General features: G+C 37.9%; 1 protein-coding gene across 4 annotated transcripts in view; it reads right to left on the reverse strand.

The window, feature by feature from the left end:
• The window catches only part of GCN2 (protein kinase family protein), a 121,559-nt gene extending 102,859 nt beyond the window's left edge, over positions 1-18,700 (reverse strand). For 3 of the 4 annotated variants that reach the window (XR_016174291.1, XR_016174290.1, XM_089160488.1), the window contains exons 1-6: positions 18,002-18,700; positions 7,094-7,162; positions 6,940-6,999; positions 6,719-6,824; positions 5,503-5,607; positions 4,355-4,780 (exon numbers count right to left, since the gene is read on the reverse strand). Coding sequence is in view for 1 of the 4 variants with exons in the window: in XM_089160488.1 (XP_089016614.1) it covers positions 4,355-4,780; positions 5,503-5,607; positions 6,719-6,824; positions 6,940-6,999; positions 7,094-7,162; positions 18,002-18,117 (882 nt within the window). In the remaining 3 variants the exon portion in view is untranslated. Of the gene's footprint in view, positions 1-4,354; positions 4,781-5,502; positions 5,608-6,689; positions 6,825-6,939; positions 7,000-7,093; positions 7,163-18,001 lie in introns of those variants that run through there. The other variant, XR_016174292.1, reaches the window with a different exon arrangement.
• Positions 18,701-27,167: the final 8,467 nt, after the last annotated feature.

The following is a 27,167-nucleotide window of genomic DNA, read 5'->3' on the forward strand; positions in this document are numbered from 1 at the left end:
CTTAAGTACATAACACTCAATACATAACTTCTAAGTTCAAAACATCAAGTACAAAGTAACTGACAATAAAAGAGAAGTACAACTCAGTGCCAAAAGGAGTGCCCGGGTGGATCCATCCCGTAAGTTGAGTAGTATTGTGCCTGCAACATCTCCTCCTCCAACCAACAAACATAGACATCCCATGACATGTTATGCCTATGGTTGTCAAGATAATCAACAACTACAGCTCTATAAATCTAGTCTTAGGCAACCAGTCTGAGGGAATACACAATTTGGATAGGGAAGTCTTGATAAAGGGGGTATTGGTTATGGTATTTAAGGAAACATGAAAGAAACAAAAAAATAAAAAATTCGGGGAAACCAAGAAACTTACACGAAAAAGTCCCAAGTTTCCACGAAATTTCCCATGTTTGAAGAAATTTCCCAGGTTTCCACAAAATTTTCCCAGGTTTCCACGAAATTTCCCATGTTTCCCTCGAATTTTTTCTCGTGAACCAACTCATCCTGCCGGGTTAAACCAGGTTTTGACCCAGTTGGGGGAAATCTCCCAGTTTCACATGGTTTTGTAGAAATTTCCCAGCCTTCGTCAAAATTTTCCAAGTTTTTATCGATACCTGAGACTTTTTGCTCCATCAAGGTTTCGTTTCAAAGTTCTCAAAATGTGAAATTTCGATCAAAATTTTGATTGTTCCAATCAAATTTTGTACCATACTCTCCACTAGCACGGTGCAGCCTATTTAAGACAAGGTCCATTGTTGTATGCTTTTTATTGATGATATTGTTTTGATAGAGGAGACTCAAGTGGGGATACCAAGTTAGAATCATGGAGAGCAACTTTGGAAACAAGAAGCTTTAAACTAAGTAAAACGAAAACAGAATATCTAGTTTGTAACTTTACTCATGATCGGGCAGATGATAAGGTGGTGAAACTTGACGATAAGGAGATTCCTCAGAGTGAATGTTTTAGGTACCAAAGTTCAATCATAAATTAAAGAGGTGATATAGAGAATGATGTTTCCCAAAGAATTAAAATAGGGTGAATGAAGTGGAGAGGTGCATCCGAGGTCTTACGTGATCGACGTATTCCTTTAAAGTTTAAAGGAAAATTATGAAGGACCGTCGTTAGACCAGCTATGATGTACAGTGCGAAGTGTTGGGTTTTTAAAAAAAATCATATAGATAAACTCGGCGTAGCAGAAATGAGGATGCTAAGATGGATGAGTGGAAAGACTAAGAATGATAAGATAAGGAATGATCATATTAGAGTTTGTCTGGGAGTTGCTCCAATTAGTGATAACCTTCGAGAAAGTCGTTTGAGGTGGCACAGCCACATTCAATGGAGACCTATAGATGCCCATGTATGGAGAAGTGATATAATCCAAATTGAACGAAGTAGAAGAGCTAGGGGTAGACCTGTTGGTTGGTTCGGTATATTTGTGGGTTGGTCTAATTATAAGTTATAGTTTAGGTTTTATTATTCAGTTGTTTAGTGATGGTAATCATATAATTCTATATATTTCACATTATTATAAATAAGAGGCTTGGGGGTCACATTGATGATTCAAGGGATTCAATTATTTCCACATGGCATCAGAGACAAGTGCAAATTAGAATCGAAGGAAGTAAAAAAGGGAAAACAATTTCGACTTTTTTTCCCTCTTTTATCTGCCTCGACTTTTTGCTCTCTAGCTTTCTCTCGTTTTTCCGCCAACGACAGCAGGCCTCCAAGTTCGACTCTCCAACTCTCTATCTTTCTCCTTTTTTGGCTTTCAACCTATTGAGGCTATATCCACTGTCGTTGTTCATTCGTACTATTCATCAATACTATTCACCACCATGGTACTAAATCTCGCTCTCAAGGGCAATCTCACCCTTAAAAGAAAGCAAGATCTCACTTGAGATCTAGTATTTTTTTTCTTCACCAACTCGAGTGAACTCAAGGGCCCATCATAGGGGGTTTTAAAGGTTAGGTTGGGCTTAAAGTTGGTATTTAGCCTATTTTAGGCCTTCTGAACACACTGATGCCACTTAGGTTGGTGAGAAAACAACCTTAAGTATGAGTTATAACTCGACCCTAAGTTTGAAACTAAAATGCTACAAGAATGATTATGTAAGGTTATAAAACATAATATATAGAACCATTAAGACATATAAATAAAAAGCAAGTGATAAGATATATAAAATAACTCAAATCGCAATAGAATTCCATCCACGAGTACAATAGAATATCATATTCTTGACTCTCGAGAATACAATAATACAACAATTATAAGATCAATATAAATCATAAGTTCATAACAAAAGTGTTTGGTATGACTCATCCATCATATTCTATTGCCGACGACCTTCCCCATGATGCACACAAGGGTCCCTGGGTCTACAGCTGCCTTATATCACTTTGGGCCTCAAAATTTCCTTCGTAGCTTGGGCTTGCCCCCATGAATAGTTGTTGTGGCTTAGAAAAGTCATCAACGAGAGGAGGAAAAAAAAATGTTAACAAGTTGAGAGGCAAGAGACAGTGAGAGAGAGCAAGACAAGTCGAGATATCGACGACTTAACCTATCTCGTTGAGATAAGGAACTTAAATAGACTGGCGGCCCAAGATCTCGGTTCAGTTATTGCATTTCGAGGGTCTCGCTAGAGATCTCGTCTCAGGATCTCAAAAAACCGAGATCTCACTCCCTGTTCACCACCATTGTTCATTGGCATCGTTTATTATAACTATCCATCACGGTTCCTGAACTCGTGAGATTTCACAAGATATTCTAATTTTTTTTAAACAAACTAAGATAAAATACAATGTGTATCCTAGAAAATTGTATAACTTGACTACGATTTTGATCAAGTTAGGATCTTCATCTGATTGAGATCGCGATCTGACCAGTGTTCTCAAAAGCCCTTATCTCAATTGGGTATATCTTAACTCAATTCTCTTGTCGTTTTCACTGTTGCCTTGCTGGAAAACTTATTTTTGCCAGAGTTTTGACTGGCAAACTAACTAGACTTCATCAATAACACTCCAACAACATTTATAGAAAAGATTGAAGAAGTTTTCAATCAAATCTTCAAGAAATATTGATTAAACATAAGAAAAATAACTGTCTGGTCTAACTTTTGATGGAAACTGAAATTTATTCTGTTATTAATTTTTTTTATTTTAAGAATTTAAAAAAAAAACAATTTTTCACAAATTAAAATTAAAATATTATCAATGTTTCGGAAATGGTTCTAATATATGTTGGACACCATTGGAAGCCTAAAACCTTATGGAGTCAATTTTTTCCACCAATCATGCTATTTAAATATATGTTAAATAACATGGTCAATAATCTGCACTTTATGTTTTATAACTTTGCATCTTCACTTCTTCAATGCAACAGTTTCAAACTAGAGGTCAAAATGAAAATTACATTTTACAATTATTTTTTTATCAATTGGAAGTCACCAACATATTTAGAAGGCCTAAAATAGGTTAGACAGCAGCTTCCAGTCCCAAAAGACCCTTAAAAGTCACCTAGATGGGCCACCAGTGAGGTTTAGATGGGAAGAATTTCCCCCTCCAACTCAACAAGATGTTAGTTTTTTTGGCCCACTGAAATGGTCATTGAGATCAAGTTCTCAAACCATGTTGTTCATCATCATTGTTCACTTTATTGAATTGATATAGAAAAACCTTTGGGCTTTCATGTCTATAGCCGTCCCCTTCTCCACAAGCTGTTGTTTTTCTCTCATCAAGTTGGTTGTGAGTTATCTCCCACCAAGGGCTTCTTTACCTGCTATGATTTAAATCCCTTCTTCGTCGGGATTAGTTGATGCGTATTTCAGGATCCTTTCTAGGTGTTAATTTGTTGGTTGAATATTTTTCTGACCAACAACTAAAACTGACTCAAAGATCTCCACTGCATCTAACAATCACAAACAAGAAAATCAGCATGACTTCCTTCCCTTCCCAGCTTAGTGAAAAGTTGTAAAGCAAATGATTCTCCTTTGATGCTTGCATTTTGCAAAACAGCGTAGAGCTATTTACCCAGTTCTGTGAAGAAGTTTAATACCATTTGGTTTGATTCATTCTGATGTATGAAGGCCCACCCGTTGTGTTTCTACTTTTGAGTTTCAGTGGTTTGTTACTTCTATTGATTGCTTTAGTAATACTACCTAGTTTATTTTATGCATCAAAGAGTGATGTTTCATCAAGTCTGGCTTAAAAAAGCCAAGTCCAATTTCTGTATATAGCAGTTTGAAATTTAACCTAGAAATCATGATTCATGATTAGCATTCTCATAATCAAAAATTTATTATTCCAAGTATAAGCATCCAAATAAATAGAGAAAACCCAAAATAAGTACAACATTACCTTCGCTTCTTCATCCTCGGATGATTTACTGGCTCCCGATAATTTCTCCACTAGTGACCTACTAGAAGCAGACTTGCTAGTTGCTTCATATTCATTTTCTTCTTTAACGGCATCTAATTTCAAAGAAGGCAGTGATACTGGATCTTGCATTGTATCTTGCAATACTGTAGGCCTTCCATTTTGCATGAAATGCTTTTCTGTAACCATATATTCACTTTTGGAAGTGTGCAATGCATTATTGAATGTTGACAATTTTCTACCTTGATCTTTGTCCACTTCAAGGCCCCAGTTCCATGGCCCTCCAAGACATTTGAACAGATCAACCAAACCATAAACAAAAGGTCCTTTAGAAGAGCTATTTGTATTAGAAGCAATACTGACATCCCCATAAAGCCATTTCTCCCTACCCAAACTGCTGCATTGAACCTGCCAAATATAGATCAACAAATAAACAATTACTAACTTGAAGGAAATTACATTCTATTCCTTAGCAAAAGATAGGCATTAGTTATAGTTGGTAATAACTAATGTTAAAAGGTAAAACATGTCAAAAGTAAAAGTAATTTATAGAACAGGGGGATCGCCAATTTTTTCCAATGTTGCACTATCCTCTGTTTTTTATCATGCATCCACTCTTTTCAACAATCCTCTCGGAATTTGGAAATTAAGGATTACTCTTGAAGTCCTAATGAAAGGGATGTGTCGAATAGATTTTTCGGACATCTTCTCCTACCCAACCATTAGCTGTACATGCTACCAAAGGCATCATTATAACTTATTACAATTGATCAAGGGGCTTCTTCACAATTTGGTGACCCATATCTATTGTTTCTTAGAAAACTCTCAAAATGTAATAGTTTTCTCATAGCCCCCAAGGGGGTATTTATGGTTTACAATTTCCAAGAAAACCAAATATGAGAAGGAAGCAGAAACACAAATCTGAGAAGGAAAAGGGAAAAAAAATAACAAAATAGGAGTTCTAACTCCAAGTAGAAGAAGGGAGGGTAGGTGAAAACTGTAACTAACTTTAATGCTAGTTATTCCTGATAATAACTTGTTCACTCCAACTTCAGGTACATATACATAGATTCTACACTATGCAATTGTTAAATCAGCATCCAAAAGCATCACAACAAGTTGCAACATACATCTTCATTAGATGGGTCCACTGGAACAATCTCCGATAGGAACTCCTGAGCAGCTTCAACGAGATTGAAAATCATAACACGTCCTTCCCGAGCATTAGAATTAGCCTGAGGGAGATGACAAAAGAACTTATTAGCAAATGCATGTATAAAAAGAATTGTCCAAGCAATATGGGACACAATTGAAGATGCATAAAAAGAACTATCCCACATCTTCCTTCAATTCAGTTTTTGTATTCATCAAGTCTGATTTTACATGAGGGGGTGGCTCTCTTTTATAGCCTTACACTGAAGGACAATTAACTAGGACTCTAACAACCTGGCCTCTGACTAATTAACAACTAGGACTCTAACTAGGGGATCCACTTTGGACTAGGATTTCCAACCAATCAAAAGGAATCTTCTAAATAACTTGCAAAACAAAAGAGTAATTATCCAGAAGGAAATTGATTCCAACTGGGATTCCCACATGGACAACAAATCTTAATAACTGGACCAAAACAAACCCAAACTCAAGAATAAAAATAGATATGGACTCCTGACAGCGGTCTACATCTGACTAGCCCCACCATGGCTCCACAAGAGAGGGGAAATGACCAAAATACCCCTAAACAGAATTCGGCCAGCCCTTGATGCGCCAATTGAGCCTGGTTCTACAATCCATCTTCGAGGGCTTCCTTTTCTTTTTTTTTTTTTTTTTTTTTTTTTTTGAGGGGGTGGTGGGTGGATGGGGAGAGGCGCTGGGCCTGGTTACATCAGTTTTAATTCAGACAAAGAACAAGGGTTTGCAGCCAGGAGTTGAAGAGAAAGAAGAGAAGAAGAAATGAGGACGAGAGAATCACCTGTGGGAGAGTATCGAAATCTCTCACCTATTTCTATGATTAACCATAATTTGAATGCTTCTACATAGAAGTAAAAAGGGGGGAAACTGCAGCTAACTACAACTAATAACAACAGTGACAAACACACCATTTAAGACATTAGCTCTAACATATCTGGTCAATTTCCACCTTAAATGACAATACAACAATGACCCAGAAAAGCTTACCCTTAACGTTTGCATCATAATTAATATCAATAATATCAATTCAACATACTAAGCCTTGTCTTAAATTCTTAACAACTTGATTGGCTATATAAATCAAGATAAATTACTGACCAAAAATTATAGTGCATTAAATCCAACTAACCAGAAATAGTTAATCAAGTGACCTATGACCTGATCATGAAGCAATGCCAGAAGCTTATCAGCATCATCTTTTGATAATTCCCTTTCTGGGGTTATCTGCAACTTTGGGCTTTTAAAAGGGTAGCCTGGAAGACACCTGTTTTTTGTTGTACACAGAGAAAAAAGAATTAAAAAAAAGGGTCCCAAAAGGAGGAATGAAGGGAAAGAAGTTTTAAGGACCACTAAAGAACTCATATGTCTAACACGCTCACCTTACTATAAGAAGAGCTGAAACCAGGAGATCCTCAGATTCTGTATCCTTTGAGTAAGGTCTGTGCAGAATCACAATAAGATTCAATCTCAGAAACCATAAGAGACCCCAATGAGCCAAGAGAAATTCGTCACTTATGATTAAATGAAGAATACCTTAGTTTTATAATAAATTGAGGTGGCGTATCTGAAACAACTTCGAAGTCATCTTGAAATATGGCAGCCCTAAATATCAACCAAATATACCATGAAAACAGCATCCCTAGGGATAGAACCATATTTTATCATGTAAGCCACAAGGAATGTGCTTCATAGAGTAACAAACATTATACAGTATATACTAGTTCAGAAAAACAGCATTTGGAAAGTGAAAAATAACTAACCCATAAAAAAGAGAGTGAGCTACCTTCAAAATAACTACCTCTTAGATTGGAAACCATGAAACAAAAGTTAATGCAATACCCAAGAAGCATGCTGTTAAATTATAAATACACTAGTAATATAGCACACAACCCATTACTACCATGGTTGTCAAGGCGACAAGGCGATGTTAGGCGATAGAGGGCAATGAAAACCAAGGCGGCACCTAGGCGATAGGGCGACATCAAATCGCCTTGACCCATACAAGGCGGCTGCCTAGGTGGACACTTTGACAACCTTGATTACTATGAGGAGCAAAATTCTAGTTTCCGGTCTGACCTTGATCGAAACTAATCAAGCGCAACTAAGTAGGTATGCAATATTTCAAACTTCACTATTCTTCAGGGCTTCAGCTTAATACTGGTGAAATGGTATGTTGCCTTCGTAAAAAAGCCATGTTTCACAGAATCACTGTTTCAGCCCATTCCAACAAGTCCCAACTCTAAATGGCTGGATTTGACAGAACACCAAACATTTTGGGGGGCCAAATCACTAGCAAATCTTGGTGGAACAATGTGTTAAGGATACTACAACACATCTGCAGTGAGAACTTGGTGCATTTGAGCTAGAGTCCTTGAGGATTCATGTTTTGAAGCCTACCATTATCCCCTATGTGTTAGACTAGTACTACTCATCTACAAAGACAATTTGGTGCATTTGAGCAACAATTTTAGAAGAGCCAAACTGACATGAACCCAGTTTTAGGGATAGGACTTTTGAGAATTTTCCCTAAAACTAAGTGTTAGGTACCTGAATGAGGCTACTTAACAAGGTGGAATAACTGAAGAAGAAAAGAGGGACTTTGAATAAAAGTTGAATAAGAAACAATACATTCTACCAGCAGTAGGTGATTCCTACGGCTACCCAAGAGCAATAGCTCTCACATAAACTTTCCCAATGCTCAAAACATGTCTCTTCTATTCTCCTTCCCCCTATTTATAGCAATTACGTCCTACAGCATAATAACAGAACATCCCAATTCGAATAGGACCTTCAAAAGTAACCCGAACGAATAGGACTCTTCATAACCCGAATGTAATATGACTCTACCGAATGTAATATGAATCTTCAATCTAATCCAAAAAGTAACCCGAATACAATAGGACTCTTCAAACCGCCAATCATTTCCTTCCCTAGAATTTAGGGATTGCTTTCCCTGTTGAATGTAGACTCGTGATACTAGGGACCTACAAACTCCCCTCCAACGTCACCTGTCCTCAAGGTGAAAATCTGAAACCTCCGGGGTAATGGAGTGGGCTGACCCAGGGGCTTGGGGGTCTAGCGGCCCGCTTTGTGTTGGGTTGTTGGGCCTTAAGTTGAGAGGAAACATAACCGATCGAGGCCCAAATAACACAACTTTGGCTCATAGGGATTGGACCAAACCCACAAACCGGTGAGGTGAACCGAACCAACCCCAAAACCCTAATACTCCATCGTCTTCTTCCTTCCGCGAATAGAAAGCCGCCCGCAACGCCGTCGATGTACCCGGCCTCTCATGCTTCTTCACTTCGCATCTCGATTGCAGAATATTGCTCCTCCACTGCGGGTAGGTATCTCACCAATCCTATCACTGCTCCACGTGGGACGCGTGACCAGCCGGGACTCATCCCATCGATACTCTCACCCGGTTGTTGCTATCTCCAAATGATGCGGTGCTCAAGTCGCAAACTCACACCTCGGGGCTTTTGAATCCCGTCCAAGAAAAAGCCGCCAACGGATAGATCCCAAGTGCCTCTCCCTAGATGTTGGATCGCCACGCCAACCACCGCCTCCTCGATCCGGTTCCCCGCGAGAAGAGAAGAACCCTAAAACCACTCCGAACTCCTCCTACGAAAAACAAAGGTAGTGCCACACCCCCCGGATTGTACAGCCGATACCAATGTTAGGTACCCGAATGAGGCTACAACAAGGTGGAATAACCGAAGAAGAAAAGAGGGACTTGAATAAAAGTTGAATAAGAAACAAACATCACCCAGAGGTGATCTACGGCTACCCAAGAGCAAAGCTCTCACATAAACTTCCCAATGCCAAAACAGCTATCTCTCCCCCATAAGCAATACGCCACGAGATTAATAACGAATCACCCAATCGAATAGGACTCTTCAAAAGAACCGAATCGAATAGGACCTAGAACCCGAATGTAATATGACCTAACCCGAATGTAATATGAATCTTCAATCAATCCTAAAAAGTAACCCGAATACAATAGGACTTCAAACGCAATCATTTCCTTCCCTAGAATTTAGGGATTTGCTTTCCCTGTTGAATGTAGACTCGTGATACTAGGGACCTATCACTAAGAGTTGCCCAGAATCTTCCAGCAAAAATAATTATTGTTTAGGATGTGTAGGGTGAGTTTACACACTTGCATCCTTGCTATAATACTGATCTCATATCTGATTTTTAAGAAGAAAGGTTTAAGAACTAGGGTTTTGGGATTTCAGAGAGAGGGAGAATTAATAGTTATTGCTGTCTTGTAATTTCAGAACTATTTCCAATGGGTTAAGCATAAGTGAGGGTTTAGGATGACTAGGGTTTAGGTCAAAGATGGTTGAAGATGAATTGCAGAAAATTAGGGAAGAAGATGAAATGCAGAAATTTTGAAAGAGTTAGGGTTTTGGGTTTTAGATGAAATTAAGGGTAGGAATGATTTGCGATCAAACTAGAGGAGGCAAGGGGTGGGGATTAGGGACTTAACAGGGGAGGGGTAATTCTGTTGCCACAAGGAAGAAGAGGCAGAGGGAGAGGGCTGCGGGGGTTGGAGATGGGAGGGGAGGTGTCATTGATGTATCCTAGGTTACCCCCCCCCCCACTCAAAAAAAAAAAAAAAAACCTAAAAAGTACATCTAAGGCTTGCTGAATACCCCAATGGTATTCTGTTATTTTCCAAGCCCCTCTTTTGGGGCCCAATATGAGTCTTATTTTGCTCTCCAAGGTCCCAGGGTCGGATATAATTTTATTTTTTTATGCTGATGAGTCAGTTAAGAGTTATAGTACATTAAACTTTGTGTTGAGTTGTTAGGATAGGGTTCCTTAATTTCAGGAAACCTTATCTTAAAGTAGTTCTATTTTAGTTCATTCCATGATTTGTTTAAATTAGCAGGAGTTTAAAGGTGGTACTATCCTAAACTATAAGGGAGACCCACCCTGAGTCCAATTCCCTATTAGTTAAAGAGTCCAAGTTCAATAGTCAGTCAACAGTGGGGTCCTTATAACTTAAGGAATCCTAAGTGGAGTCAACAATTCTTGCATTCAGGCTACAAATAGCCTTTTAATTCTGAATAAAGCAATTTCATTGATTTAAAATTTTGAGTTTTGAGAATAGACTGGTATAGTCATGGGATCCCTGGGAGGGTGACTTGCAGCTGGGTTAGAAACTCTTGTCTTCTTCAATTCTGATATTTCAGCATCTTCTTCAAGCATTCTTCTGCAAATTCCAGCCAAGCATCCATTCACAAGTAAGTTCAAACCATCCCAACCCCTTCCCCAACATCCCCAGCCCATCCCCTTAGTTTCAACCCCACCCTAGCCCTCCCAAAGCAGCCGCAAGCCTTCTTCTTCCCCACGTTTTCAGTTCTAACCCCACTAGGATTCCCTCAACCCAAGCCCCAAAACCCCCCACTATACCCTCATTAGGATTGCCTAGGCTTAGGAACCCATCCCTTCCATTAGTTTCTTCTAAACAGTCCCCTTCCATTAGTTTCTTCTAAACAGTCCATCAAACCTAAGTTCTTAGTTTCTTGCACTTCATCTTCTTCACTGAAGTTGCAGAAATTTCCAGATTTGCAGAAAATTAAAGTTCTATTAAGTTCTCTCATCAAGAACCTATTCTATTTGAGGAAACAAGATAGGAAACATATCGATTTAGAAACCCAGCAATCCTACCCCTTTCCACACCCCAGCTGAACCCTAGACTGACCTAGAATTCAAATTTTGAATTCTGACTTTTAAATTTCTCTAAACTTCAGACTTTTTCAGCAGTCCAGCAGCCCTATAGACCCCTTTAAACCCTAGCCATAACTTCAAAAAGTCCTAATTAACAGCTGCAATCTTATTAGAAGATCCTAGAAGTTAACCCTAAGCCTGGGGTTACATCAGTCGTAGGGTAGGGGAAGGGTGCAGGAGGTGTCATGGGCCTTGGGAATGACTGCTACCAGTTCACGGCAGCAGGGCGTGCGCGTGGCAGGGGAGGGGTAGGGTGGGGGATCATTGCATGGGTAGGGAAGAAAAGGGATAAGGGGGCTGGGGTATTTACTTACTTGGTGGATGCTGCTGTGATTGTAATGGCCGCTGGAATTTGAGAATGATGCTGAATATTGAAAAAGAACTTTACTAAAATCCACCAACGCCCCTCAAGGGCCTCAACAGGAATCCTACTCCACAAACTCAATAATTTTTCATTCAATAATCAGACTTAAGAATTACAATGAGCAATTAGGCTTATTTATAGCCTTTATATCAAAGAAATAACTTAACTCAAACTCAGCTATGACTTAGAGACCAACTTAACTAGGGTCTCCATGAGACCCTTGTACAACTAATTAACAAATAACAACCACCTAAATTCTTGAAATAAAAGACTAACTTATCTATGACAGTCCACTTTAAGGAGAGACTCCTTACCTAAATAGATCAAAACCACTAATAAAGACAAACTCCTAAAGATGGGAACCCTTCTAGTAGAAAGAGTCCCATCTTAACTACAACTTAACCAATGAAACCAACTCAACCACAACTCAAAGTAAAAGGGACTGGGACTCTACTAGAATTCTGGAATTACATTCCAGCAGTGAAAAAGGGCCTAAGATGCCTAAAATACCCCTGTACCAGGGTTCAGCCAGCTTGCTTGGGTGGGCCTTGAGGCCCACTTTAGGTTTCAGCCAGGGGGTCAATCTGTGTTCACATCACAAACTTAGTATACAATTTTCCCTTAAAGTCTACTTTTGCAGGAAAAAAAGGGTGATAAGGATAAGCATGATTTGAACTACCATCACATATTGGCTGATGCATGTCAGGATAACCAGCTATTGATATAGTGATATACACTCTTGGCCTATGTACAGCCAATGGTACCAGTTTTGGTCAAAATCTTGGTTTTACAGAAAACTGGGATGAAACTTGCGGTGGATCAGAATGTGCGAGATTTCGCAGGTTTCGACTAGTTTCATGGCTTTCGCCAATGCTGTTTTGTTCCCCTCCCCCCAACCCCTTCTTTGCTAATTCTTTGTGCTTTCAACACATTTTTCACCCAATTTGTCACCCCTTTGCCTACGATCACACCATTTGCTCCTCTTTGGGGATTTTGGAAGATCTTTGCAAGGTTTGTTCCAAACTTCCCATTATTTTATTTTTGCTTTGTTGATGGCTTAAATGGTTTTGTATGGCTATGAGATTAATATATGTTGAGTCTAAGACTATGATCTATGATTGTGTTGTTCAATTTTACAAAGTTTGTATTTATTGAAACCTCTCATGTGTTAGCATACCTGAATGACAACTTTTCACAAGTTCTTTTAGCAAAATACCAGTTCCATTGTGTTTATTATGCTTTAAATAGGTAGTAGGTAAGAAACCATCAAACAATGGACGAAACTTGTTGTCAAACCTTGTAGGGAAGTTCAAAATTTCAACTGAAATTTCAGTTGAAACCACCATGTCTCGGTTTCTAGCCTGGTCGAAGCTGGCCTCAGACTATGATTCCAATCCTTGGTACAGCCTCACAATGTCTATGCCAATTTTCCACTGCCAAAAAGATAATTTTTTTATTTTGGAACTTAAATTAAAAAAAAAGGAAGGAAAATCATTATACTTCGACTAAAAATTAATGAAAATTTCTGAAATTACTGTTTGTGTATTTTTGAACTCAAAATATTGATTCTGTTGTTATACTAAATTTTGGTTAATGTATAGCTCTCCTCCCCCCCCGGCGGTACCGCAGACAACCTCCCTTTCATCACCATTTCAAGGTTTTGGTGATGAATTATTTATTCACCCAAAAATATTTGGTTAATGAAGGTATTATAATTTTATAATTTAAGATACAGTTTTAATTAAGGAAAAATGTGAGTTACTAATAAAATATTACATATCAATATTCTGAGTTTCCTGTTTCAAGTTGCATCAATGCAAGTATAATACATTATGGCTGCTCAGGGAGGAGACATACCAGCATAGCGTGGAAGCATGGTTCAGTAGGTGAAACCATTGAAAATGATGAGGACTACACATACAACTATTCTAAGAAGAAAATCATGGGACTGGGGCCTCTAGACTGAAGTGGCATCTAGCACATGGATACAACAATGTGGCAAAGTGCCCCTGGATCCCTCTTAGGGTGCAGATTGCAGAAGGCCATTGCTTTCCTCATAAAGGGAGGGAGAAACAGGAGTTAAAATAAACATAGGGCAGGGGAACAGTTTATGAGACAGAGCTATCAAAAAGCAGAGACAAGAGACTGGGATGACTGCTTTTGATAGTGATGAGGTCAAGCTTACACCAACATGGAGACAGGCAAATGTGAAACAAATATGTCTTGCTAGTGCAGTGAACCAAGTTAAACATATGCAGGAGGAGAGAGCCAGAGTCTACAAGAGAAAGTTGTTCCTCTAAAGTGGCTACACTAGAAGTTGATTTATCGGTTCTTCTCCCCAATGTAGGAAGAAAGAGAACCAGATAGAGTTGCCCTTTCAGAGATTAAAAAGTATGACATAAGCCCCACCTCCACCCTTAGCAGATGAGGATATCATTGACATGCTTTAAGCAGGATTCTACACTTTTTAGGACTCAACCATATAGATGGATAAAGTTGAAGTAGAAGTGATTTGATTGGAAGGGTAATGTAGGTAACACCATGTTGGAGAGGTAATGCATGTTGTAATGTGGATGATGAAGGATTTTCCACCAAAAGAAATTCTAGATGATTAAGGATCACATGACAGCAGAGATGTACATTGTTGCAAGATCTATTTCAGATTAGGCAAGATCATTGGGACAAACAACTTTATGGTTTACACATCCATTGCATAAGCCTATTGAGTTTTTCCTTTATGGTTTACACAAACGCATTACTTACAACTTCATAAGCATTGGCAAGTGTTTCACATCATTTCCAACCTATTATCTCAAATCCCAAATTCCCAACTCCCAAGTAACAATAGAAGCACAATCTTGGGAAGACAAAAATTGATAGATAAAAAGCATGATATGGTGGCAAAGTTAGAGCCTGGAAGAAGAATCAGTTTGCAATAGCAACGTCGACTTTTAGGTTTCTTGAGTACTTGTAACCAAAGCATTTACTATGTTAAAAAGGGTTGTGTTGACCTGTCAACATTTCAAGTACAAGTGATGTAAACCCTATTCAGGGCCAAAGTAGGCAAAGAGTTGTTTATCCAAACTCTACAGCCCCTAGCACCACCCTGGTATTTTGGTAATTTTACAAATTCTCATTGAGTCCAAGAGTTGTAACCCAAGGTTTAGGGTTAGCTTCCAAGATCTTCTAAAGTGGAGCCAGCACTCAATTAGAGTTTCTAAGTGTTTCAGCTAGGGTTTTCAAAGTGGTTATGGTTTCGGCTGGGGAGGGATGGAGGGCTAGGGCTGCTGGTTCAGTTCTTCAAAACTGAATTCTAATGAATTCCTTCAACTAAAATGGACTATAATTGCTGGAGCTCAAATAAAATTCAAATTCTGAAATTTACACAAATTCTGCAAATCCTAAGAGCAGAAATTTTCAGATTAGGATAGAAGGGATTGGATGGGCCAATTGCATGAGGGCTTTTTCTTAGGGGTTACTTGCAATCCTAGGAGGGGTGGAATGGATTTAATAGGGGCTGGGGAGGTAGAGTTTTAACAGGGGAAGGCCTGCTGCTGCCCTAAGACAGAGAGGGAAAGGGGAAGGGCTTTTGACTGCAAAGGGAGGGGACAAGGGCTGCTAGGGCAGAAGGGGCAGGGGGATTGCAATGGGGTTGGGGCAGCTTTGGAGGTCAGGGGTTGAGGAGAAAGGCTGGAGAGGGCTCTGGACAGATGGGAGGGTTAGGGTTTGGGTGGGGGCATTCCACTTACTAGAAGTTGAAGAACTTGCAGAAAAACTCCGTGATTGAATGATTGACACAGAGAAAAAAGCCTTGGAGTTGAAGAAACAATGCACAATACCCAACCACAGAGCGTCCCTCTGGATCCCACGACTTCTCAAGCCAATTCACTAAACTCTGGTTTCTTCAATAATCAAGATTAACAATTACAAGAAAGACTCAAGCTATTTAAAGCCACCCAATACCCAACTAAACTCAAAGACTCTTTCCTAATTTTAAACAAACTCACAATAAGACTTGCAAAAAGGAAATAACTCTTTCCTAAATTAGCACACCTCAAAAATAGGACTCTTATATAGGAAATATCTCTTTCCTAATTTAGAACAACTCAAAGACTCTTGCCAAGCTAGAACTTCAACCAAAAAGGAAACAAACAATTATTTAACCACTAAGACACTAAATTAGGAGATAAAACTGAACTAACTAATTTAACTGCACTTGGTCACCATTAATACTCGATCTAGAGGTAGGAAACGACCAATCTACCCCTTGGATGGATTCGGCTCCTCTTAGTTGGGGCCTGGCTCACGGGTGGGCTTGAGCCCGCATTGGGGGCTGGTTAGGCTGGTTACATCACCAAGTTAGGGTTTAGTTGGGCGCATGTGCTCGGGGACATCTAATTTTATTTTTGAATTTGAGCCCCAAATTGTCAACTTATTGAAGTGTCTCTACTAGAGTTGGATTCCTAGTTTGTGAAGGAGTCCTCTAAAGTTGTCCTACTCATTGCAAAGAATACATATGTACTATTAGAATTCAAGTTGGAATCCTCTGAAGTAAGCTATGAAGGTTCCTCTTATGAGTTAAGAGTTCTCGACAATTAGGAGGTTCAGTTTGACTTGCATTGCAAATTAGAGTCCTCGTTAGATTTCTTTCAATAGGCTACAAATAAGCATTCAAACCTTGTAATCAGCAAGTTGATTTATGAATAAAATATTGATTGAGTGTTGGAGGCAAGCCTGAGAGGTCGCAAGCCCCCTTTAAGAAGTGATTTTCTGCAGAATTTCTGAATTTACAGCATTCTTCTTTAAGTCCTAAGTATAAGCTCTTCCCCAACCCAACCCCATTCCTTACCCTTCTCTCTCACCCAGAGCCTTCCCCAACCCCTTTCATAAACATAACCCACCCCCTCCCAAGTCCCAACCCCTGCGGCAGCCTTAGGAACCCTCTCTCATCCCTACATAATCCCCTACCTTCCCCTAGATCTAGTCTATCATTCCAGCCCCTCCCCCTCCGTTTTTCTTCTTCTTTTTTTCTTCTCCTGCTTGCAGCACATTCAGAAATTCAAAAAATTAAATTTCAGATTTGCAGCAAGTGTTTTAAGACTAATAGGACCTTACCTTCCAGCCCCTCCCCCTTCGTTTTTCTTCTTCTTTTCTTCTTCTCCTGCTTGCAGCACATTCAGAATTCCAAAAAATTAAATTTCAGATTTGCAGCAAGTGTTTTAAGACTAATAGGACCTTACCCCCTTGGCCTAAACCTTTCCCTTTTAAAATTAGAACCCAATTAGAGTACCCTACCTCCAATCCCAACTTTCAGCCCCTTCCCACATCTAAAACCCTAAAATTATGCAACTTATCTACATAATACCAAACCCTAACCATAGAAGTCTTCAAACCCTAACCTCCATTCCAGATCCAAAATCATTAAAAACAGCAAGGTTACCAACTTTAAAACACGAACAAAAAACCCCCAAGCCTGGCTGAACCTACCCAAATCCCAGCCTAACCCTCACACCACTAGAATTTGTCAAGAACCCTCCACCAAAGGGTATTCCAGCCCTAGAAGACTGTGATCAGGGAAGAGGATCCCAGAGTGAGCCTAGATCTAGGGCCTTATTCCAAGAAATTTAAACCTAGAATCTGGTTAAAATCAATAACTAAATGAAGGCCTTCAAGTATGCATTTAGGACTTTTCAAGGGCGGCTGCAAAAGTCTGTCGAGAGAATACTACTCCTCGTAGGCCCACTAACATAGGTTGATCATTCAATTCTTATAAGTAGGTATCCGAAAGCCATAAAATACCAAGAGTATTACACCTTACTTTATTCTCAATCAAAACCAACCAAAATATGGTATGCACCAGGTTTTATTTGAAATTCCAAATATTTTGGTATCAACCGAGGTTGAACCAACTCTTCTAACCTTGACAAGCACTGTAAGCACAGGTAAGCAGGATCTGACCTGCATGGGCAGAAAAATCAGCCTCTTCTAATAAACATAAATGAATAAACCGCATCCCAATAACTTTTCTGTATATGTGGTATTTTTCCTGTAGACCACTAGGAATGCCGCTTAATTTTTGCTCAAGAGTCAATAATGGGCTATACTCATCCCACGACGTCAAAGAGCAATATGGGTACAAGCATGACAGTACACCAACCAATCAGCCACTGTTGAATCATATAACTCACACCAGAGATTTATAAAGTAGATGATCCAAACAGCTAAGAGTACCCCATGAAGCCGAAGACTAAGCAATAACCTAAATCAAAATTAAGCAAATATAACAACGGTTCAAAAGCACAAATGATTTTTAAGCACAAGGAAGAACCACTTACAGAGCAGTAAGCTCCTCAGAAAGGACATCACCATCGTCTTCTTGATCTTTAGAAGGAACCCTGCCCTTATTCTTCCGTCCACCCCCACCTCCCCTTTTCTTCTTCTTTGGTCCCATTAGAGCGTTCGTACCAACTGAGGCCTTCCAAACTCAAAACAACCGATCACACTGCAGTTCTACGGTACTTAGTCAAAAGTCACTTTTTAATTCATAGTCATGGTGCCTCTCGTTGTCCTTTTCCAATTATCCTTTTTGTTCTTGAGGATCAATGGTGTATCCCCTACCTATGCAGAACCAAAACACTACGTTTTGCTATAAGTCTTAATGGTCCATTCAATTATCTGAATGAGTTACTTTCCACTTCCCAGAAAGCACCTAGTACTAATCAAAATTCAGAATTAATAACTACCGATTACACGTTGCCAATGCCTTCAATTGCCGACAAGAAAATTGGAAAACCAAAGTTGACGGACAGGGAGATGAATGAAACTATTAACCCTAGAATCGATCAGAAAGTGATCCGATACCGTCTGAAGCAGAGCAGAAGCTCCGAGATATGATTGAATTACAGAGAGGCGCAGTTAAACAGGAAATGACGGCGCTATTGAACCATGCGGAGAGAAATTTAAAGCAAAGAAAGATGGGCGCGGTTGGCGTATTCCATTTGGATTTGAACACAAGCACCATAAATTTGTCTCCGTTTTCTTTTGACACTGCGGTTGCGGTGTCCATCAAATCCTATTGACTCTGTCCGGCCCAAACCCCTGATGCCGGCTCAATTTTTTCAACGGGCGAAATTGAGTTTCAAAAATGATCCACCCTGACAGGGTTGGTCGAATGACTCTGTGTTAGTTTAACTTAATTAAATTATACTAAAAAACAAAGTATAATAGATATCAACTTAAGCATTTTGTTCCCTAAAAATTAGAGTTAATCCAGGGTAAAACCTGTCCAACCCTCACCCTATTAGGGTTAATCAGGGCCAACCCAACCCTGTCAGGGTTAATCAAGGAGGACAGGATTGGGTTTGGCCCTATTAGGGTCGAGTTAGGGTTCAAGGCTGGGTCAGCCAATTAACAACCCTAGTACAACCAAAAAATTGTTTCCACGATTAATTTGGAAAAGCATTTTTAGTAATTGGTCTGGTTAAGCATATTGCCAATGAAATACTTTGATTTATCAATATCCGTGGCTTCCATCTACAAGAGGATCATAGTAATCCTCTAGCCCAAGGTCCTACCTATGTTAGTGAATTAATTGATTGGCAATCACTTAAATGGAGAGAGTATTTACTTCATGGACTATTCTCGCACAAGAGATTGAGGCTATACTTTGACTCCTTACTCTTTTACCAGAGGTCAATGATTCTTGGATTTGATTTAAACATGCTCAAAATATTTTCACTATCATCTCATCGACTTTTCTAAAGGTTAAAACACTTTATCTGAAGAGCAGCCCATGAGTGATGAGGCTATCCTTTGAGTAAAACCTAATTTGCTAGGAAAAGTTCATTCTCTTCTTTATGTTTGACATGTACTTGTTCATGTAAATCTATTGAACCTGCTTTATTTTTCTGTTCTTATGTTAGGGATTTGTTAGAAGGCCTCTCCTCTTAGACTTGATATTGCACGAACTTTCGGTTCATCCTTTCATGAGTGGATTTGTTTTCTTTATTTAAAGTTCAAATGCCCTAATGACTTAAGTTCAGTGGATATTATATGGAGTAGTTTGTGATGGTCTATCTATGTTGGCATTTATTAATAATAATATGCCCAAGGGCAAAATTGGAAATTCACTTATGGTGGTTACTAAATATCGGGTTATATTTAGGTAATCGCCGAATCATGAGTAACACAATTGCATTACAGCATTCGTGAGTTTTTTTTTCTTCTGAAAACTGTCTCTCTCTCTCTCTCTCTCTCTCTCTCTCTCTCTCTCTCTCTCTCTCTCTCTCTCTCTCTCTCTCTCTCTCTCTCTCTCTCTCTCTCTCTCTCTCTCTCTCTCTCTCTCTCTCTCTCTCTCTCTCTCTCTCTCTCTCTCTCTCTCTCTCTCTCCATCTCTCCAAGAAACACAGAAAGGAGGAAGCTTTCGAGGATTGTCTTCTCCTAATTTGGATCTCGATCTTATACCATTTGTCCACATGGCATTTGAGTTGTGGAGTCTATTCCTTTTCTGTATGATTGTGGAGTGACAATTTTGTGGAGGAACGAGGATATGATTTAAGTTTACTTCCGCTACAATCTTTCTATATTGTGAAAAACGAATCCAGATAAGGATTTTTCTCCCATCTATTTATAGAATAGAAAGATTAACCTACATTGGTATCAGAGCCAGGTTCCCACGGTTCTTTGTTCCTTCTAACTGTTTATTTTTTTGAATGGATTCAATGGGAGGACCAAGGGTTTGATAGAAACTCACAATGGAGAATCCAATGATTAATGGAAACCAATGGAGGATTGAGGGTTTGAGAGAAACCCTAAATTTTTAGTTAGGATCCAAGTGGGAGGATCCTTTGATTTCCTTCTGTCAAAACATCCATGAATTGATAATCCATGAGAATGATTTTTGTTTAATGTTTATTAGATTTTTCATGCATTTTTTGGGTTTTTTTGGGAGAAAAACGGTTTTCTCGTGCTGATGAACTTTGATTCATACATGATGTCATTTGGTCCCATAGAGGACCAGACAAACGTTTGTTTGATCACAATGGGCTAGACAGAGATCCGTCTGGTCAGACGAAGGTCCATCTGGTGAGATGGGAATCTGTCTGGGTAGACAACAGTCCATTTGGGAAATAAATTGATAAGAATAATGGTAGTAAACGGAAAAAAGTTGCTACAAAAGAATTACCATTTAATTGGAAAAATAAAAGTATATTATTTTAGTTATCCTATTGGAAGGATAATCTACTACACCATAATCTAGATGTTATGCATGTAGAAAAAAATGTATGTGACAACATCATTGGTACGTTGCTGGAATTGAAAGATAAATCGAAGGACAAGTTGGAGGCTTGACTGGAATTGCAAGAGATGAACATTATGCCATCTTTGCATCCACAAAATTAGAGGGAAGCACCAAGTTGAATATCCCTCCAGCAAGCCATACAATGTCTAAGGCTGAAAAAGAATAGTTTTGTAGAGCTTTAGATGGTTTAAAGGTCCCTGATGGTTATTCTGGAAATATACCACGTTGTGTGCAAGTAAATGAAAGGAATATTTCTGGATTAAAGAGCCATGATTGTCATGTTTTAATGCAGCAACTCCTTCCTGTGGCAATACTTGTACATCTAATAAAGAATGTGAAGTTAGTGTTATCATCACTGTTTGGGTTCTTTCAATGTCTCTGTGCTAAGATTGGTACAAAAAAAATTTGAACCATCTTGAAGCAAGTATTGCAAAAATTTTATGCAATCTTGAAAGAATCTTTCCTCCTACATTTTTTGACGTTATGATTCATCTGTTGGTTCATTTACCACAAGAAGTATTACTTGGCGGATTGGTCCGTTACAGGTGGATGTATCCATTTGAAAGGTTAGTCATTGATGCTTTTGTAACTTTCAGGATACTTCTAGGATCTTTTGGATATTCGTTTTCTTAAAGTTATTTTGTATGTCATTAGATTCAACAAGATCCTGAAGGACTACAAACTAATAATAAATACCCAAAAAGATCTATTACAGAATATTACATTGCAAATGAATGCCTCACATTTTGTTCTCAACATATTAATGGACTTGAGACTCATTATTCCCGTCCAAAAAGGAATCTTGATAATGAAAATCTACAATCAGAGCAGCAACACTGGATATTTTCAACCAATGGGAGACCTTTAGGGAGTGTTGTGATGATACAGTTAGATTGGAAAGAGATGCAACAGGCTCATCGATATGTTCTCTTGCATTATGATCCTATCGATAAATATCGGAAGTAAGTATCAACACTAATGTTACTTTAGCTCTAATCTTTGTCTTCCCTAATGTGACTTCTTTAAATATAGACTCCATTTGGAAGAGCTTAAAGAAAAATTGAATTATAAAGTACGGCAACAACAAAGAGAAAAACTGCATGCAGAACAATTTATCAAATGGTTCAGAATTCATGTAAGCAGCATTAAGTATTTAGATATCAAAGCATCTATCTTTGATTTCCTTTTTCTAAAATAATGTTGAATTGATTAGGTGGACAAGCAAAAGGAATCAGAGGAATATGTACCTCATATTATGCAAAGGCTAACCAAATGTCCCAATCGGGAAGTAAAAAAGTATGAGGGGTACATTTTGAATGGTGGATGTTTTCACATGAAAGATCGTGAAGCTAATCATCAAACACAAAATAGTGGACTAGTAGTAACAGCAGTATCATCAAGCTATGCTAGTCGTAGAGATACTCAACCCCGTGGTGGAAATGTTTATTACTATGGCATGTTACAGGAAGTTGTTGAATTGGAATATTCAGCAGAATTGAAGACAATAATATTCGGTTGTGATTGGGCTAACACAAGTAACAGAACATTAATTAAAGAATCTACAAACTTAACATGTGTAAACTTTAGTCATTTGCATACTGGGAAAAATTTATCTGATGATCTATTTGTTTTCCATAACCAAGTAGAACAGGTGTTTTATGTGACAGACCCAATAAACCAAGGTTGGGTTATTGCTCTAAATACAACAATACGTGATGTGTTTGATATGGATGGTGCTGTGGAAAAAGACCTTGCTGAAGAAGAATCCGACATATGACCATTATGTAATTAAGGCAATTAAACATTGATGATGTTGATGTTAGTTTGTCAAGGGCAGATTTAGTGGGAGAAACTGTTGACTTAGAGGAGTTATCTTAGTATGTATATTAAATATATGCATTTTCTTTTTTTCAACAATATAAAAGCATATCAGATTTGTGTTTGTCATTGTGGATTGGAATTCAATGTCTTATCACCTTTTGTTTTAGCTAGTTTCATTTCTTAGTGTGAGGATTTATAATTCTGAACATGTATTATATTTTGTGTTGGATATTGATGGTCTTATAACTGATTATTGTTTGGATACATAGACTCTTGTTAAATGATGACTTATTGATTATTCCTTGTATTGAGATTGTGTTTATATTTTCTATTTTTTTTTCTTTTGAAATGTTCATGATTATTAATGTTGTTCCAATGTATGTTAATTTAAGTGATGATGGATGAGAATTATAAAGATTCTAATTATGATAATGCTTTGGACCACGAGCACCAAATGAACGATGACCATGGTACGGTTGTGTCCTCTTCAGGTACAATATTTGATTTATACTTTTCAATTTCAAGCATACTTAAAATGATTGTTGTAACTTGTACTGGGATAGACACTAATTTGTCACATTTTTCAAATGTAGGGCATAAAAGAGGGCGAGGGCGATGGCCTACCATAGGAAAAAAAAATCAATGAAAGGGTTGAGAAGAAAGATGTGGGTCTAGATGAAGACAAAGCTATAGTTGGAAAAGATAATAATGAGGTGTCCACGTACATAAGGATACTTGTTAGGGTCCAGAAAAGTTACCATTAAACTATCCAGATTGGAGAAAGGTTCCATTATATCACAAATTATATGTGTGGGCCAGACTTAAGGTACAATGACATCCTTTGTTATCTTATTTATGTTATTAATTCATGGGATTTGACATCTACTAATGTATCTTCTTTAAGATAAATTTAATGTGTCAGATGAAGGTCGACGCGTTTTATTAATGAAGTTAGACCATGCATGGCGGGATTTTAAGGTAAAATTATTGAGAGAGACAAACGAAAAATACTCAAACATTTATGATGCTCCTCATCCTACTAGTCCTATAGAGGTTCCAGCAAATCAATGGAAGTACCTTAAAGTTAGGTGGACATCTGAAGAGTGGAAGGTATATAATTTTATTGTGATTTTAATATTTTTTTATCATAATAGAATTCTATTTTTACTTTACCCATTTACTTATAAAATATATGACAATTATGAGTTTGATATATGGTAGGAAATATCTGCAAAGAATAAAAGCAGAAGAGAAAAATAAAATATATCTCATACAACTGGTTGGAAGAGTTTTGCACAACTTGCACATGAGATGGTAAGTTTCTTATTCATATCTTGTGAAAATTCAGTAATATCATCAATAGATGTGATTCATTTTTCATTTTGTCATGTTTAGTTGTTTAGAGGGCTGAAAGTGAGGATGTTACCAAAGTAAAATTTTAAAAGAGAACTCACCAAAGAAAAGATATGGTAGCTTCATAAATCTGGCCAAAGAGATTGCGGTATGATCTTTTGTTTCAATTAAATTTAGTTTATAGAGAATACCTAATATTTTCTATCATGGTACAAACTAACTTATTTTAGATTTGTTTATAGAAAAAACTTGATAATGAATTAGAGAAACAACTTCTAGATGTAAGAGATATTCCTGCTGCCCAATACAATGCTTTTGAGGTAGTCATTGGGAAGGAACGTCGAGGGTGGGTTTATGGTGCAGGTGTAGGAGTTACACTACTAGTCGTCACCTCACTCAGAAAAGACAATGAGATGCGATTGGAAAGAGAAAAAAGTCAGCGAAAAATTGAAGAGTTGGAGAATGAAATCAAAGACATCAGACATGAATTAGTGGAGGAGAAAAAAAACTTATAGTGAACTTTGGCTTGAATTGACCCAATTAACTCAACTTGTAATGGATAGGTTTGGTTCACAAGGTTCAACTCACTTATGTAAATGTGAAATGTTTTTATGAATTTTATTGGTTTCTTTATGTTATAAATTATTGACATTTTATTTGTACAGCTGATAATGGAAGCCATTGAGGTCCTTGCTAGAGTTGGACTACGGAATCCATAGAAATTTGAAGGTTATTTGCATCTTCCTAAACTGATTGTATTTTGTCATTTTGTTTTCTTGGATAACTGTTTTTTTGGTTTTATACATAACTTGTTTGTGTCCAAGTTACACAGTTTATCATTTCTATTTTCCAAGTGATGTTTTGCATACAAAGTTGCTTATAAGTTGCTTGTTCAAGTACAAATTTTCTTTTTACACAAGAATTCTAATTGACAGAAAAAAGTAGGACAGCTAGCACTTGGCCATTTGGGGACAACCACTCCTGTGCACATCGGGTCAAGTCTGATCTAGACAGAGAGTGTTAAACAGTTGGAGGGGAAGGTTGGGGAAAATGTAGGAATCGAGAGAATGGTACATTGAGAGAAGTAGGGAATAGAGGGGAAGAAAATTGTAAGGGCTGTTGCAAGAAAGAGTTGCAGGGGCAGAGTAGAGTGCTCTTGGGTAGGCTGTGGTGAAGTGTTTTGCTGTTGAGTTGATGAAGTTTCGTTACTAAACTTAGATTGTATTATTTTCTTTGTTTTCTTGTTGAATATTGATGAAGCTTTCCTCTGTATTCAATGTTAGTTGTTGCACTGTTTTGGGGTGTGTGTGTCAATGTTGTAAATTGAACTAAGTTTGGTGCGTGTTCTTGTGAGAGTATGGGGAGCTTAACACTTTTCATGCAGGGTGCATCAGCTGTTGAGTTAATGACAATACTAGAGCAAATTATTCTTATTCATTGTGTGTTGCCATCTTGCCATTAATTCTGAAGTGAGTTTATCCTAATGGGGTGTTTTTCAACCGCTTAGTAGTTTGGATTGATGAGCCATGAGCTGTATATAGTGGAGAATATTGCTAACTCATTATGCTTTTGTAAATAAGCTTAATCTTCAACCTCTGCTGGGTCTTGATTTGTGGTTCTTTATATTGTCTTGTATAGTGTACTATGCTTTTTCTCCCTCTCTTTTTGGTTGCCTCCTACATGCATTTACTTAGCTTTATTTGATCTATGGGTTCCACTTCTTTACCCAATTGTATACTCTCTACCTTGGCTTCTTACGGTAAACCTTTTATTATGGTCAAACCGAAGATTTTACAATTCCATCACTGGCGTTTGCATTTAGTGATACTATAACAATACGGTAGTGCTTTTGCCGATTTTTTTGCAGCGTTTTCGAAGCGCCGGGAAAGGTTTACAACGGCATTTTTAGACTTATGATAGCATTTCGAAAACGCTGCCGTAGCTCCGTTTTCTTGTAGTGAAGACTTAACTATAATAAAGGTTTAAGTAAATATAAACTAATTTAAAATATAAAATTGTACATTCTAATAAAATTCCATGACTTTAATATGTTTAAGCATATACATGTTCATCCAAAACAACAATACATCCATAAATTTGAAAATTTTCTATTCATTGTTGTCTTGAGATTGCCATAACCTTTGGGGAAAAATTGTCTACATGAACATCATATGTTATGAATACATTTGCTTTCATTGAAATACTAAAATAACATTTCAACAACTTCATCAAGAATATTAGAGATCTCATATATGGCAATAAGCATGGGGGTCAAATTATTATCTCGAAATGCATTTCTCAATACATTTAAATTAGGAAAAATAGTTGTCATCGTCAAAAGTACATATTTCATCTTTTCCTTTGTTTTGTGGAAAAACATGTAGATCTTGATGATTAGTTATCTCCAAAAAAGTGGTATAACTAAAATTCAAGATAAAGAAAAATTTCTCTTGTGACTCATTTATTTTTGACCCCATAGAAAAGTTACGAAAGTTGATTTGATACAAATCCATTACCTCTGATTGACTATGGTGGTATTTTGTTTCCTTCAGGGTTAAACGTCCTACTCACCAATTATAGTATCCTCACCAAAAGGATTCATTTAGTTTCAAAGAACTCAATTTTTTGTTGTAATAATGTTTGGTTACAGGATGCTCATGTAATGTAAAAAACACATTAAAATTCAATATACAATATAATTTAAGGATTATATGTCGGTCATATAGAACACCAACACATAGAAAAAGGGCTGGAGGAACCGGTCCATGAGGTCGCTTTAACTAATAAGCAAGACTGATCCACCAAGCAACTCCATAGCGCGGCTAAAGTTGCAAAAATAAGAGCTTGAATACCACTTGTAAATAGTCCAAGTCGAACAATCCGGCTGGAATTGGTGGGGGGCAGGGAAACACGATATGACCAGCTTAATCTGATCGAGGAAAAGCGCCTAAAGACGATTTTAATGGCCAGTGTTATCCAAGAAGCTTTTCTATCCGGATAGCCGCTCCACACTTCCCGCCGTGATC

The sequence above is a fragment of the Hakea prostrata genome, chromosome 7 (genome assembly GCF_041222555.1).
Source record: "Hakea prostrata isolate BN-2017 chromosome 7, UWA_Hpros_2, whole genome shotgun sequence".
Classification (NCBI taxonomy): Eukaryota; Viridiplantae; Streptophyta; class Magnoliopsida; order Proteales; family Proteaceae; genus Hakea; species Hakea prostrata.